The sequence below is a fragment of the Hippoglossus hippoglossus genome, chromosome 20, assembly GCF_009819705.1.
Source record: "Hippoglossus hippoglossus isolate fHipHip1 chromosome 20, fHipHip1.pri, whole genome shotgun sequence".
In the NCBI taxonomy this organism is placed as follows: Eukaryota; Metazoa; Chordata; class Actinopteri; order Pleuronectiformes; family Pleuronectidae; genus Hippoglossus; species Hippoglossus hippoglossus.
Genome location: NC_047170.1, coordinates 14,679,061 through 14,691,796, shown reverse-complemented (window position 1 = coordinate 14,691,796; position 12,736 = coordinate 14,679,061). Strand labels below are relative to the sequence as shown.

Below are 12,736 nucleotides of genomic sequence, written 5' to 3'. Positions count from 1 at the left end.
ACTCCGCCCCCTCTTCTTCTCTTTCTTAATCTCTCTCCTCATTCCTCTTTTCTCTTTCTTCCACAGATGTACAGACAATCTGTTTCCCTCACACTTTTCTCGCTCACTTGGTCTCAGCCCTCTGTCCCGTGATAAATATTAGTAACCGTCTCTAGTAGCAGTCGCACATCTCCCACTCTTGGCTGTCACGTCTGCTCCCATTGTCTCTGCGTTGATGCAGGAGACGCTGTTTGTGGACCGATGATTTAATTGACTTTGTGTTGCGCGGAGTGAAGTGGCAGTGATGGACAGATGGCCGGGAAAAAGAGGCTTCGGTTCGAGCCAAGAGTGAATCATGCCAAGGCTGAAACTGCCGTCGCACAGTCGCTCAGCCCATTGTCAGCCCCGCCGCAGTCAGCTACAGTTTGTCAGCCAGAACCGAACATGAGCTGGCACGGGCGGCTATCTTCATTCTTCAATCTTCAATCGTGCTGCAGGAGGATACTTGTGCATATAAAGGCCACAGGCTGCAGAGTCGAGGCTCGGGTTATACTGATAGCTTAAGTTTACAATCTGCAGACTGTACCCTTGGGTCATTTGATAACATATTAACCCTCGAACTCCGGGATATTTCTGCTTGATTGTTGTTGTTTTGGTGCGATTCATATGTGTGACACACGGCAGCGCTGTAGACTTGGGTCAGACTCGAGGTGTGTTTAATTGTTTGTGACTCACATAGTGTCTCTAGCGTAATGCACACTTTCAGATGCAGCTCGGTAAAATAACTAAAAGTTTGAATTCAGATGAAGGACAGAAAATTTGACTTTTCATTGTAAAAGTAGTGTTTCAATATAGTTTACTCCTGTTTCCAGCATGTGAACTTTAGACTTGAGGTAGACGTGGTTGAAAAGACTTAAAAACAGCTGTTTAACCATGGTATGGTTGATACTATACTTATATATATATATCTGCTTGTTTGTTGTTGTCTTTATAGAGTTGTGTGCAGTTTCTTGAGATATAGAGAACAATGTTTATTGGACATTAACAATTTATCGATAGAGTAGTTGCAGTCTGTGTTTATACCTTAATTGTTTTATCATTTAACGATGCACAACGTATCAGTTGCCAAATACTGAGTTTTACTGTCCAGAAAAGGCATAAAACCTTTCCTTCCCCCTCTGGAACAAACCAGAGACAGACCAGAAAGCCAAAGCCGCTGGGAATCCCTTGAGAGATGGGAGATGAAAGAAGCGGAGTGAAGAGGTCAGGATGGAACAAGGTGAAAGGAAGTGTGATGTGAGAAAGAGGAGCGAGGGAACATTAGAGATGGAGCAGCATGATAATCAGGAACATCAGGGTGGGAGAAGTGTGGCTCAGGTTAACGTCACAGGGGAAAGGAGCCTGCAGAAAATCTACGGATGTGTAGGAATTGAGGTAAAACATGTGAACTATGGGACGCATCAAAGTCATGTGAGAGCACTTTGTAGCTCGCATGCACAGCCTTTATTTTCTGCATGACTAGATTTATCCATTTTCATAGCGGATACATATATAGAATAACGTCTAGTGGCTGAAAATGAAAATGGAAGCTTTCAGATCAAGGAGCGATTCCCTGGTGTAACTGTTTCATTCACTGTAAGTGAATTTGTGCGATGCAGCAGCGCCGGCTGACGCACAGCCTCCTGTTTCACCGCAGTATCAGCCACCATGACTTGTAATGTTCTGATGTAGTGATTGTGGCTGCATGTAGAGGTCACCGGTGGTCCTACAGCAAGGACCTCTGTCTGAATGAATCAATACGAGCGGTATACAGAGCACAGGACCGTTGTCCCTTTTCAATTTCCCCGTCCATCTCTTTTTCTTTGACCGACGCCTGAGGACGGCCGCCACTCGCACTGTTCTGTTTGTCCAATCTGCTTCCCGAGGGCGACAGTGAGGGTCTGCAGCAGTTTCCCGAGAACATATGATTAAAATTGGTGATGTTTCGTTGACCTTAACCCTCCTGTGGTTTCCATGCCTGAACACTAAGAGTGCAAACCTTCAACAAGGCCCAACATTTAAACCCACTAGATCCTGATTTTTATCGTTGTTATCATAACCAAATTTCACACACTCGTATATATCCCTTCCCATTTATACGTGTGTTTATATCAAGAACCATGAATAGTTATCTGGGTAAATGGTGAAAATGTCAATCGTCTATTTTAATGACGTTAAAGAAAGTTGAAGAAAAAATCCTGAATCAGCACTTTTATCTGGATTCATGGAAAAATTGTATGGGTTGTTTCGAAGCCCATGACCCCTCCTTCCGCCAAATTCCATGGAAATCCGGTTTACTAGTTTTTGCATAATACTGGAGAAAATCAAACAAACACAGAGAAGCGTAAACATAACTTCCTTGGCGGAGGAAATAAAGAAAGTTGCAGTCGAACAGCCACACTCTGTGACGCTGTGTGCACAGCTGTGCTCTGAGCTCCTTTTTGACAGTCAGTGTAACCCAGGTTACATTCTGTTTGGTGACTTTCTTGTTTGGGGGAGTTTGGTAGAACGTGGCAGGGAGAGCATCCTGTAACCACGAGAGTCAGGTCTTTGAGAATAATGCCATTTGTTTAATGTTTAGTAAAGATCCAGTGCGCAGTAGAGGAAGACATAGATAGAAAGAGGGACGACCTGCAGCAAAGGACCCCAGCAGGATTTGAACTATGCTTTTGGTCCATGCTGAAGTGTCTTCGAGCAAGACATCATATTAAAACAGAACTGAGACTCTCATTCTGCTGAGTCCTCTCCTCCCACACCAACACAGTATCATACTTCAGTTTATTATTACGCGTGTGTGTGTGTGTGACAGTGTTGTCAGTGTCAGTGTGGCAGCGGGTCCAGAGGTCAGTCCTGTCAGGCACCTGAAGGCTCCTCCTGTCGCTGTGAGTCTGTGTTGCTGTTGTTGTCAGAGTGCAGCCTTCACAGCTTCACTGCCGTCCTCTCCGGGGCTGCAAGGATCCACGTTCAGAGCATCTGTGTCCAGGCTCTGCAGGCTGTAGTGTCACCTCACTGGACCATATGTGACCCTTGCACTATTTCCCAAGAAAGAGGCAATGTGGGTGATGATAGACCTGGTTCGGACCTGTCCTTGTTGTGATGGGATCATTCAGGACGGCTGTTAATACCAGGTCTGAACCATAGACTGTAAATAAAGACGGACGAAATGTCTCCACTTCCTCCCACTATCCAGAAATGAAACCAAAATATCCTGGTACGAGTCGTGGTCTGCTTAGAAACAATCGAGGGATGGAACTGCAGTAGCGTTGTTGCACCAATACACGCTCTCAACCAATCACGAGCCAGTCTCAATCTGTCAATCATTGTATTTTACCCCCTTTTTAAAGCATCATAAATATATGTGATAAGAAATATACCTTAAATTACAGGCACCATCTTTGAGAAACAATTATTTGATGTGTACTTTTACTTTTTAGTATGATCCATGTCCCATTCACTAACATGGAGGAGGTAGGGTCTTCATATACAGTTTAAGTCAAATATACAGTATTTTCTCTCGTCCTTTTTTCTCATCCATCTCCTCTAAACATCTCTGGTTGATGAAATTGTTTTTTATGAGCTAAAATCTTTCATCGTTATTCTCTCCCTTTCATGTCAGACGTGCATCATGTTGGAAAAGACCCCGAGTGGATGGAGGCGTGTCATTGATTGGTTATGATAAGCACCGCTGATTAGCATGTCACCCTCTGATCTACAGTTACTGCTCCCCAGGGAGAGACTGCTGGTCATAAACCAGCCTGCCCATTTCAACCGCTGGTCCCATGGGCCGACCCCTGGCGCCCCTGACCTCACACAACCTCACGACCAGTCAGACGGAGCAGCTTGATGCGTCAGCACAGCCAAAAACTAATAATATTTTGAATAATCCATCTGTGGGGTTTAGCTTGGGCCGGTCCTTTATGAGGACGGGACATTTTTAATTAACGCTCTAATTATTCTCATTTGTCCTGTGTGGCTTCGCAATGCTCCACTTACATGTAATGAATTACTGCTGATCTGACAGGCGAGGATTTAGAGCGGCTTTCACCTCAGGATCCGTACAACTGAGACCAGAGCGAAGAGATTATTTAAAAAAAGAAAATATACAGGACGACGACTCTTAGTTCTCTGTCGTGCTTTGTCTCACACACACACACTTTCAGGGCTGCAACTAACAAGTATTGTTGTCATCTCTTAATCTGCTGGTTGTTTTCTTGATTAATTGATTGTGTAGAATTTCCCAGCTTCTAAAGAGAGATATTCAGATTTCTTGATTTGTCTTGTTTGTGTCAAGGATGTTCGACTGGAATTTTGAATCTTAACAGTCAGTTAGGCAGAGAAAACAAAGAAAGTGAAAACATATAAACTAAAAGTAACAGTTGCTTGAAAAGGGACTCAAACAATTAAATCTCAACGTCGCTTCTCATTGATTTTCTCTCTTGCTCTCACATTTCACAGCCAATATGTTTCATATTGAACTTTGCAGCAATGTTTAGAGGGTTTTTTTCTTCTTTTTTCCCGCCCCAGTAACTAATTAAATATAGGAAAAGAAACTTCCAGTTCCTGCTCTAGGTGATACATTTAAATCAGCTCCAGCTTCGTGTGCCCACTGGTTGAAGGCATGAAAGGAAACGCTGGAGAACCACCACATGAATTCATAATGGGAGTAATTATGATGAGTTTCAGCACTAATGTGAGGAAAAGGCAAGTGTGCAGTTTTTAGATTTAAGCATTTTAGCAGCTATAAACAACAAATCAAGGTGAATGTGGTGTGTTTATGTATTAGAATAACAAAACGACTCGGTTCTCAGTGGCCAGCATTTATCACAACGTGAGCAGCGAGCAGATGGATCGACTGTGAGGGGTGACCGAAGGGAGAAAAATAAGGGGGGGAGGAGGAGAAGGAGAAGGAGGGGAGGGTGGAGACAGAGATAGAGCGGCAGAATCACTGAAGTATCACCGGGGAGCTGAGATGTGCAGAACAAACACTGATGGGCTGACATAGAGAGAGAGAGAGAGTGAGGAGGGGGGGAGCTCGCAGCACCTGAGAGGCAGCCTCAGCAGCTTAATTAGCATCAGGAGGAGAGTCGGTCACACGCAGTCACACAAGGAAGCATGTAGATAAACTGCTGTCACCGCTCGCGGAGCAGCACGAAGGAGACTACTAGCAGAGGAAGAGGAGGAGGAGATGGAGGCAAAAGCTTGAGCAAGAGGATGAGAAGCGACGCCGCCACCTGACTTGCACCTGCAGTCTGAGCACTCGAGGAGACTGGGGCAGACGGGTTGAGGAGAGAGCTGCTGAGATTATGCGCGGGGCAGAGGGCTCCTGTGGATTCCCCATCTTCAGCAGAGGGAGCAGGAGCAGTGGAGACTGTGGCGGAGCTAGCGGGAGCTGCAGCACAACAAGGAACCCAGACTCCGAAGCTTTTTATTCACCGAGAGATGAAGGGAGCAGTCGCAGCAGCCGAGGAGTAACAGGAGCCAGCTGTGGATGTAGCCCCAGTGTTGCATGTACCTGTGGCCGGAGCAGTGACGGCGACTGCAGAGCTGGTGCAAAGGTGCCCACGGCGGTGCAGTCAGGTGTAGTTGTAGCAGCAGCAGCAGGGGGGGGCAGTGGCTCAGGACACTGAATGACCAGTGTGGCTGATGAAGGCCACCTGGATCCGCTTGCTGAAACGAGCCAAGGGGGGTCGGGTCAAGAGCTCCGATGACTATGTAAGCAAATTCTAAGTGTGTTGATGTGTTGAAAGTTGCTGGTTTTCTGTGCATGTGCTCGTGTCCCGCGTGTCTCCGGTGGACGTACGCACCACAGTGTTGGGGGTCCGTGTTGCACGACTGCCGGTTTATCGCCCGGCGATGATGGGAAGCTGGATGTTATCGGTTATGGCTGTCAGATTCTGGGCAGAGCTCCATGTCCACCTCCCTCTGACCCACTGGGACGGCGTTCTTGATCACGTCCTCGTCGTTAGCCCTGACCCGATGGAATAATCAGAGCAGGCCAGGTATCTCTTCGAGGCCAGCTCGTAAAACAGAAAGTAATGTGCAGCAAATAGCCACATTTGGACGTTTATGTCCTCGTGTAGAAAAGGCTGAATGGCGAGCGTGAGCTGCGTTTGAAGAATCCCAAAGACACAACACTTGCTGATGTTTTGAAAGCCACTGGGGGGGGTGAGTCTAATCCTGAACAGCAAAAGCAGCACATGGATACTCAATCAACTTGCTTTCAAATGAGTTCTTCACACCAGATACAAAGCAGCAGGGAGGGTGAGATTAATGCGCAGCAGGGTTTCATGTCAGCCGGACAAAGAAACATATGATGACAACAGTTGTTCCAGGTAAAAATGTAAGTGGAGACGAGGGAGAGGTGTGATGCTCCTTTGTATGTATGGGATGGCTGGGTAATTCTAATCAGGCACAGAGTGAGGGAGGCTATTTTTAACTCAGACAACTCCAGAGTGCAATGGTGCAGTGAGATGAATGGAAGAGCTTGTGTGGGTGGTGTAGTAGTGAGCAGGTAAGGACAAGGATTACGCTGCCTTAGTTAAAAAAAACCCGCTTTTATTCTTAGATGTATCGCGACCTGAAACTGCTTTAATGGGAAATTGTGTCATCCATTCCCACAGATACGAATGAAATGAAAAGCTGTATTATTTTTCAACAGGATGCACTTTACCTACAGTCAGGGTTCACCAGTATTTACCCTACTTGTTATCTTGTTAGGATGTGAGATAACAAGGTTGGTCTCTCTGGCTGATGCTGAAGCCAAATTTACCTGTGGAGTAAAGTGGTATTTGTCGACGTACACACTGTGATCTATACGACTAAAACGTGCAGGCATGACTCTTCCTGCTTCCCCAATTATTCATGATGTGTTTTTCACGTTGCGTTCAACAAATATGTGACGTGAGTGAGATGCACTGCACTCAGGAGAGTGTTTGTGTAACGTGGAACCAGCTTCTGTGAGGCTGTTTGTATAAGTAGATGTAAATGGATTGGTATGAGTTGTATGAGTGGTTGTGATTTATTGTGACTCAGCTTTCATACAACCTCATTTTCTTGTACTGATTCAAAGTGCAGCTAAATCGCACAACTAATCGCACACGACTAAAATACTAAAGATTGAAAACTACAAGGTTCTGTACATGTGAGAATTTTTGATGCAGGAGATCCTTGGTGCAGATATTATGAAAATGACACTAAATAATGAGGAGATCTGTTTTAACCACACAACAGAGACACACCGGGACCTGGTGTTCTTCAACATTTCCCTGAAAGTTGTCAAGAAAGATCACGACGTATGTGAGCGAGCAGCTGAGTGAGAGCTGAGGATAAAAAAAACGTAGCTGCTGGGGATGTGATTCTGTGAAAGACAGATCGTGTCCTTCTCAGAAAAACAAGGGAAGTGTCCATTATTTCCAGATCCTGTCGGCTCTTGTGATTTCCTGACATTGTTGCGGTCATGTGATTGACTGCAGGATCACATGCCTGCTTGGTTTATTGAGCACAGCTTTCATGCTCATTATTTCATGAAATTTAAGGAGATCTCTTTGATGATCAGAGACACTTCAGTCTGTGTGGGTGTGCTCACAAATTTGAACAATGCACGACCTCACAAGTTGGATGTTTCTTTGAAGAGCGAGGAGAAGCAAATGAGTTGTCTCCCGTGCCTTTGAGATAATGTGTGCTATCTCAGCGGATAGCACCTGCTAATTTGAAAGTGTGAATCCAAATCGACCCTAATTAGGTTTTTTGCTGAAGTGTTGCTGTTTGTGTCTCCGCAGGGTTCGGCCGACTCCTACACCAGCCGTCCATCAGACTCCGATGTGTCCTTGGAGGAGGATAAGGAGGCCGTGCGAAGAGAAGCAGAGCGACAGGCTCAGGCGCAGCTCGACAAGGCCAAGGTTTGTACCCTGCACCCAACAGCGCTAAGTTCACTCTGCCTGGTTCCTGTTTGACACAACATGGCGTCTGTGGGCTCCAACAGAGAAGTGTCAGGATCATTTTGAAAGGGTGGCACTGGCACAGGAGGACGTTCAGACTTGGTGGTGACGTGGTTAAGGTATCCTGTAGAGTTTTGACCACTTGTAGCACCATCAAACAATGTTTGCACCTGTGGGTTCAAGTTTTACGCCTCTGTGCCACTTTCAGGTTGTTCAATCTCATAAACGCTTCAGGAACATCTTGAGGAAATTTATTCAAATGTGGTCTTCACTTCCTCCCATGATTCATAAATGAAGCCAAAATATCCGGCATACGATAGCTGCCATCTTGCACATCTGGAGCAGGAGTAATGCTTGACCAATGGCAATGAATTTGGTCACCAAAGGTCAAGGTCGTTGTGACCTCACAAGACACATTCGTCATGCACTGATTATGTTGATATCTAATATGATTAAATGATATAGGTCAACTTCTATTATCAAACAGAAATGTTTATCCAAAAGGTCAACTTCGGTTAGAACTGCTTGTGGTACCTTTAGGATTTTAGAGTTCAGGTTCGGATTAGTTAAAGGTTTAAGGTTCAGGATTAGATCTGAGATGAGACATGTAGTCTCCACAAGTATAGAAGTACAAACGTGTGTGTACAGACAAAAACTGGTTTACTCTGCTTGAATGACTGATGGCAGCATCACTCAAATAGTGACTTTACACAAGTGTAATTGGAAGATGAAAAGCGGAATCCGCTTCCTTTTTGGTCTCGTTCTTTAAGTGTACGTGTTTATTTACTACTATTACAATGAGAAACAGCATAACTAAGTATTTTCAGTCTTAAGGGGGGGGCACCAGATGGATGTCAGTAGGGTGGGGGCCACATGAGACAAGGTCGTAGCACTGATGCGTCCAGTCTGAAAAAGACTTTTGTGTAAAGTTTGTGACTTGGACACAATTTTTCTTTCCCTCCCGCCAGCTCACGACTCCAACTCCAAGTTTTGAAACGATTATCGTAAATCATTTGTCGTTTTTTTCGAAACCTGCGGAAAGATCAGTGGACAATGCTGCAGGACACGGTGACTGTAATAGAGACGGGATATTACTGATGATTTCAGCTGGTTCCTCAGATAAAGAAAAGCGGCCGTTCGGGGGCCTCTGAGGGGTGAGGGGCCTGGGAGGGCTCAGCATCATCCCTGTTTGTCAGAGCCAGGCCTCGTCTGCTCTGGGCCACAATTAGCAGGATATAAACAAACACACACACATGACAGAGCAGACTTGCCTCTGCAGCGAAAGGAAGTGCAATCAGACCTCGCTTCCCCAGAATCACTCAAATCACTGGCACTGTTCAAATTAATGCGTTTGATCTGTTATCTCCAAAGCACATTCTGCTCCTGCTGTTTTACTTTTGCACATCAATTCGACCCAAGTTTGTTTCGTCTTTCATTCGTCCGCACCAGCTACTTCAGCTGCGAGCTCGGCGCTTCAGGCCGTGCATCCGTCCTCGCCGACATTTTCCTCCCTCCCGCGGCCGCGTCTCCGCGTCGCTCCGAGCTGGCAAAGACGGATCATTCCTGCAGATCCGTGTTGTTGTTTTTCCAGAGTCACCCTCTCTCTCTCTCTCTCCCCGGCACTCTAATTAAAAAGATAAGTTGGCTTTATAGATAACCTAGCGCAGATAACCCCCGCTGGCATTTTTACGTGACAGATGACTTGTAAAAAAAATAGCCTCTCAGTGGTCGGGCCACCAGAGAGCGAGCAGGCCGGGGTCAGAGGAAGTGCACACTCTGGCTGTGAGCTTTTATGGGCACTAATTCACAACAACAACCCTAAAATAAGGTGATAAGGCCACTGTTGACGCCTGTAATGTTAAATACACGTTTTCTTGTTGATGTCATATATTTTTTTCATATGTATTTTCACACAAAACAACATTGGCTGCCTCTAATTGACCCGATTTTTACATGTGAAAATCAGTTAAGCAAATCGCTGGTGTTGCTCCTCGGCTTGTAAAAACACTTGTTTAGTGTCTTCTGTGGCTCTGGGAGGAGGGTTCGTGAATTCTAGTGAAAATAACCCCAATGATGTCATGAGGGCTTATCTCAGCTTGAGTCTGGAGACTTTCTTTTTTAAACCCAAACCCTGCGTTTGAAATGTGTTTGTTGCTGTCGGGAGGCTGAGGGTTTAGGAGGATTAACCAAAAGATGCTTGAGAGTTGAATCATGGGAAGTGTAGGATTTCAAGGGCTTTTGGAGCTTCACTTGCAGTAGAAGTCTGGATATTTGAGCCTCATCTACATTGATTTTGACTATTTTGTATTTTCATCTATCCCTTAAATATCCCTGAATTTATGGAGAGCACTAAATGTATTCATAAGAGCAATACTTTTTTTTTATTTGGGAATTTGTGAATCAAAATGGCAGAACAATGTGCCTTCGCGGATTAAATTAATGGATTTGTAATACGTTTAAAAGCTATTCATTTTCATTGGGATTTTATATCAGTGTTTGAAACTTAGTCATTACATCTAGTCTGGCGTTGTGAGACTGTATTTTTATTCAGGTCAGGACTCTACTGGAAGTATTTAAACGTTTCTGATTATGTTCTGAAACATTGAATAAGGTCGATTTCCGTTTATGGTTGTATCTTAATAATGACTTGGTTCAACAGTTTTGGGAAATTCCCTTATCTGCTTTCTTTGAGAGTTAGACGAGGCGGGCTCCGTCCAAAGGTAACACAATCTGAACAAAACCCAATGTAAACAGCTGTGGTTTTAACTCTGGTTATTTGCCAGATTATTTCTTCCTCAGACCTTCTGTCTGAAAGTTCCCTGCCAAACCTTTGACGTCAAAAACCCGAAGTAATGAAGTCAAAATTAAAAATCGAACCAACGTCAAGTTTGCAACATCAACATCGTCTCAGAGTGCACTGAATTCCAGACATTAATTCTATGGCTTATTAAGCAAACCTTACTTTTTCTTTACTAATACCCAATCTCACAATGTTAAAGAAAGTGGAAATCCAATTTGTGGATCCGCCCCCTGATCTGGATCCGCACCAAAATACTTTCTTCATATATAGCATCCAAATGGACAGGGATTGAAAACATAACCTCCTCGGTGGAGATAACAGTAGCTGCAATGGCTTAGTCATAGACATTAACAGCATTTATTAATCATGACTTGGTGTTCATGCCTGAAATATATTCAAGCATCCCTGGATAATTATAGAAATATCCTCCCACTCTAAATGAATGAAGGTTATGATTCCCCTCGTACCGTATGATAATAGATTTTACAGCCTGAAGCCAGAGCACAGACCTGAAGAGAATTCATCTCCAATCGATCCACAGCATTCAAGGTGAAACAATGTGGGGATCCTGATTTATTACAGCGTGACGTCTTGCGTGTGCTGCTGTGTGGCGGGTTGGGAGTCAGGTGATCACTCGGTCACTGTGAACGCGGAGAGGACCAGCTCATGAAATATGCATGCGGTGATGTGATATTGTGATGAGCGTCGTGCGGTGTTAATTGGCTGTGGTCCGTCGCGCTGCCTCCCAGGGTTCCCAGTCACAGATAGGGCTCCTGTCCAGCTGCTTATCTCCATCTTATCCTCAGACCCTCAGCCTCTTATCTCCTCCAGTGTTGCTCCTCCTCTCACTTCCTGTCCTCTGCTCTATCCTTCTATCCATCTCCTTTCCTTTCCCTTTTTTCACTCTTCCTCTTGTCTTCCCGGTCTCTAACCCTCCGCCCCTGTCCTCTCCCCCTCGCTCGCTGCAGTCAATATGGCATCCATAATGAAGGCCCGTGTTACGTAACAAGTGGGAGATGTAGAGATACTGTGTGCACCGGTGTAAAGGGGCCATTATGTTCCCATCCTGCACTCACCTGCGATATGTGGTGGCATCGCAGGACATGTAAGAGTGCGTGTGATTCCCTACGGGTCTGTAAGAAGTCAGCCTATAGGAAGCTTTGTTCGACAGGCGGCCATGATGGATAAAGGCGAGCAGAGCAGCCAGGAGCGAGGAGACCACACATGCACATAGATACATGCACTAATGGACCACGTACCTTAATACAGCCATGTGACTCCTTGCTCCAAGGTCGCTCTGTCCTCCACGGGTCCCAGCACTGCACATACTGGATTGGATGATCACCTCAATGTCACACACACACACACACACACACACACACACACACACACACACACACACACACACACACACACACACACACACACACACACACACACACACACATGTGCACAAGAACACAGCGTAAAATCCTCCCTCTGTGGAATATTTACATTGCTGTCCGCGTGAGGAAAATTATTCCAGCAGGATTTCACTAATGTATTATTCCCCTAATCCCTCACACTTCATCACAGTCACTTCACACCTGTTGTATTTCAATGAGGCCGACAGCGGTAGCCATGATGGAGGAGCGCGCTCATCGCCTCATCGCCCCCCCCCCCCCCCCCCCCCGGAGCTCGCTGATGATGAATCCGTCCCATAATCGTGAGCTTTGCTGCTTTACTTCGAAGATCTCAAGCAGCATTCAGATCCGAGCAAATCCAATCAATCCCACGTTCCTGTTCAGTTATTGAAGGAGGATTGGATGGTGCTGCACAAAACTAATAATCATCTCTGAAAGTCTGTATTGTGTCTTAAAAGCTGCAGTAAGTGATTTTCGGGCCACGTGTGAGTCGTTAACAATGATATATTATTTTCCACTTTTTAACCCTAACCACCTAAACCACCTAAACCACCTGCCCAGAGCCAAACGGCAGCCAA

The 12,736-nt window shown here is 45.3% G+C and overlaps 1 protein-coding gene across 8 annotated transcripts in view; it reads left to right on the top strand.

The window, feature by feature from the left end:
• Positions 1-12,736, top strand: part of cacnb2a (calcium channel, voltage-dependent, beta 2a) — a 55,902-nt gene that overhangs the window by 31,198 nt on the left and 11,968 nt on the right. For 7 of the 8 annotated variants that reach the window (XM_034572162.1, XM_034572168.1, XM_034572165.1 and 4 more), the window contains one exon: positions 7,797-7,916. In XM_034572162.1, coding sequence (XP_034428053.1) covers positions 7,797-7,916 — 120 coding nt within the window. Of the gene's footprint in view, positions 1-4,970; positions 5,731-7,796; positions 7,917-12,736 lie in introns of those variants that run through there. The other variant, XM_034572164.1, reaches the window with a different exon arrangement.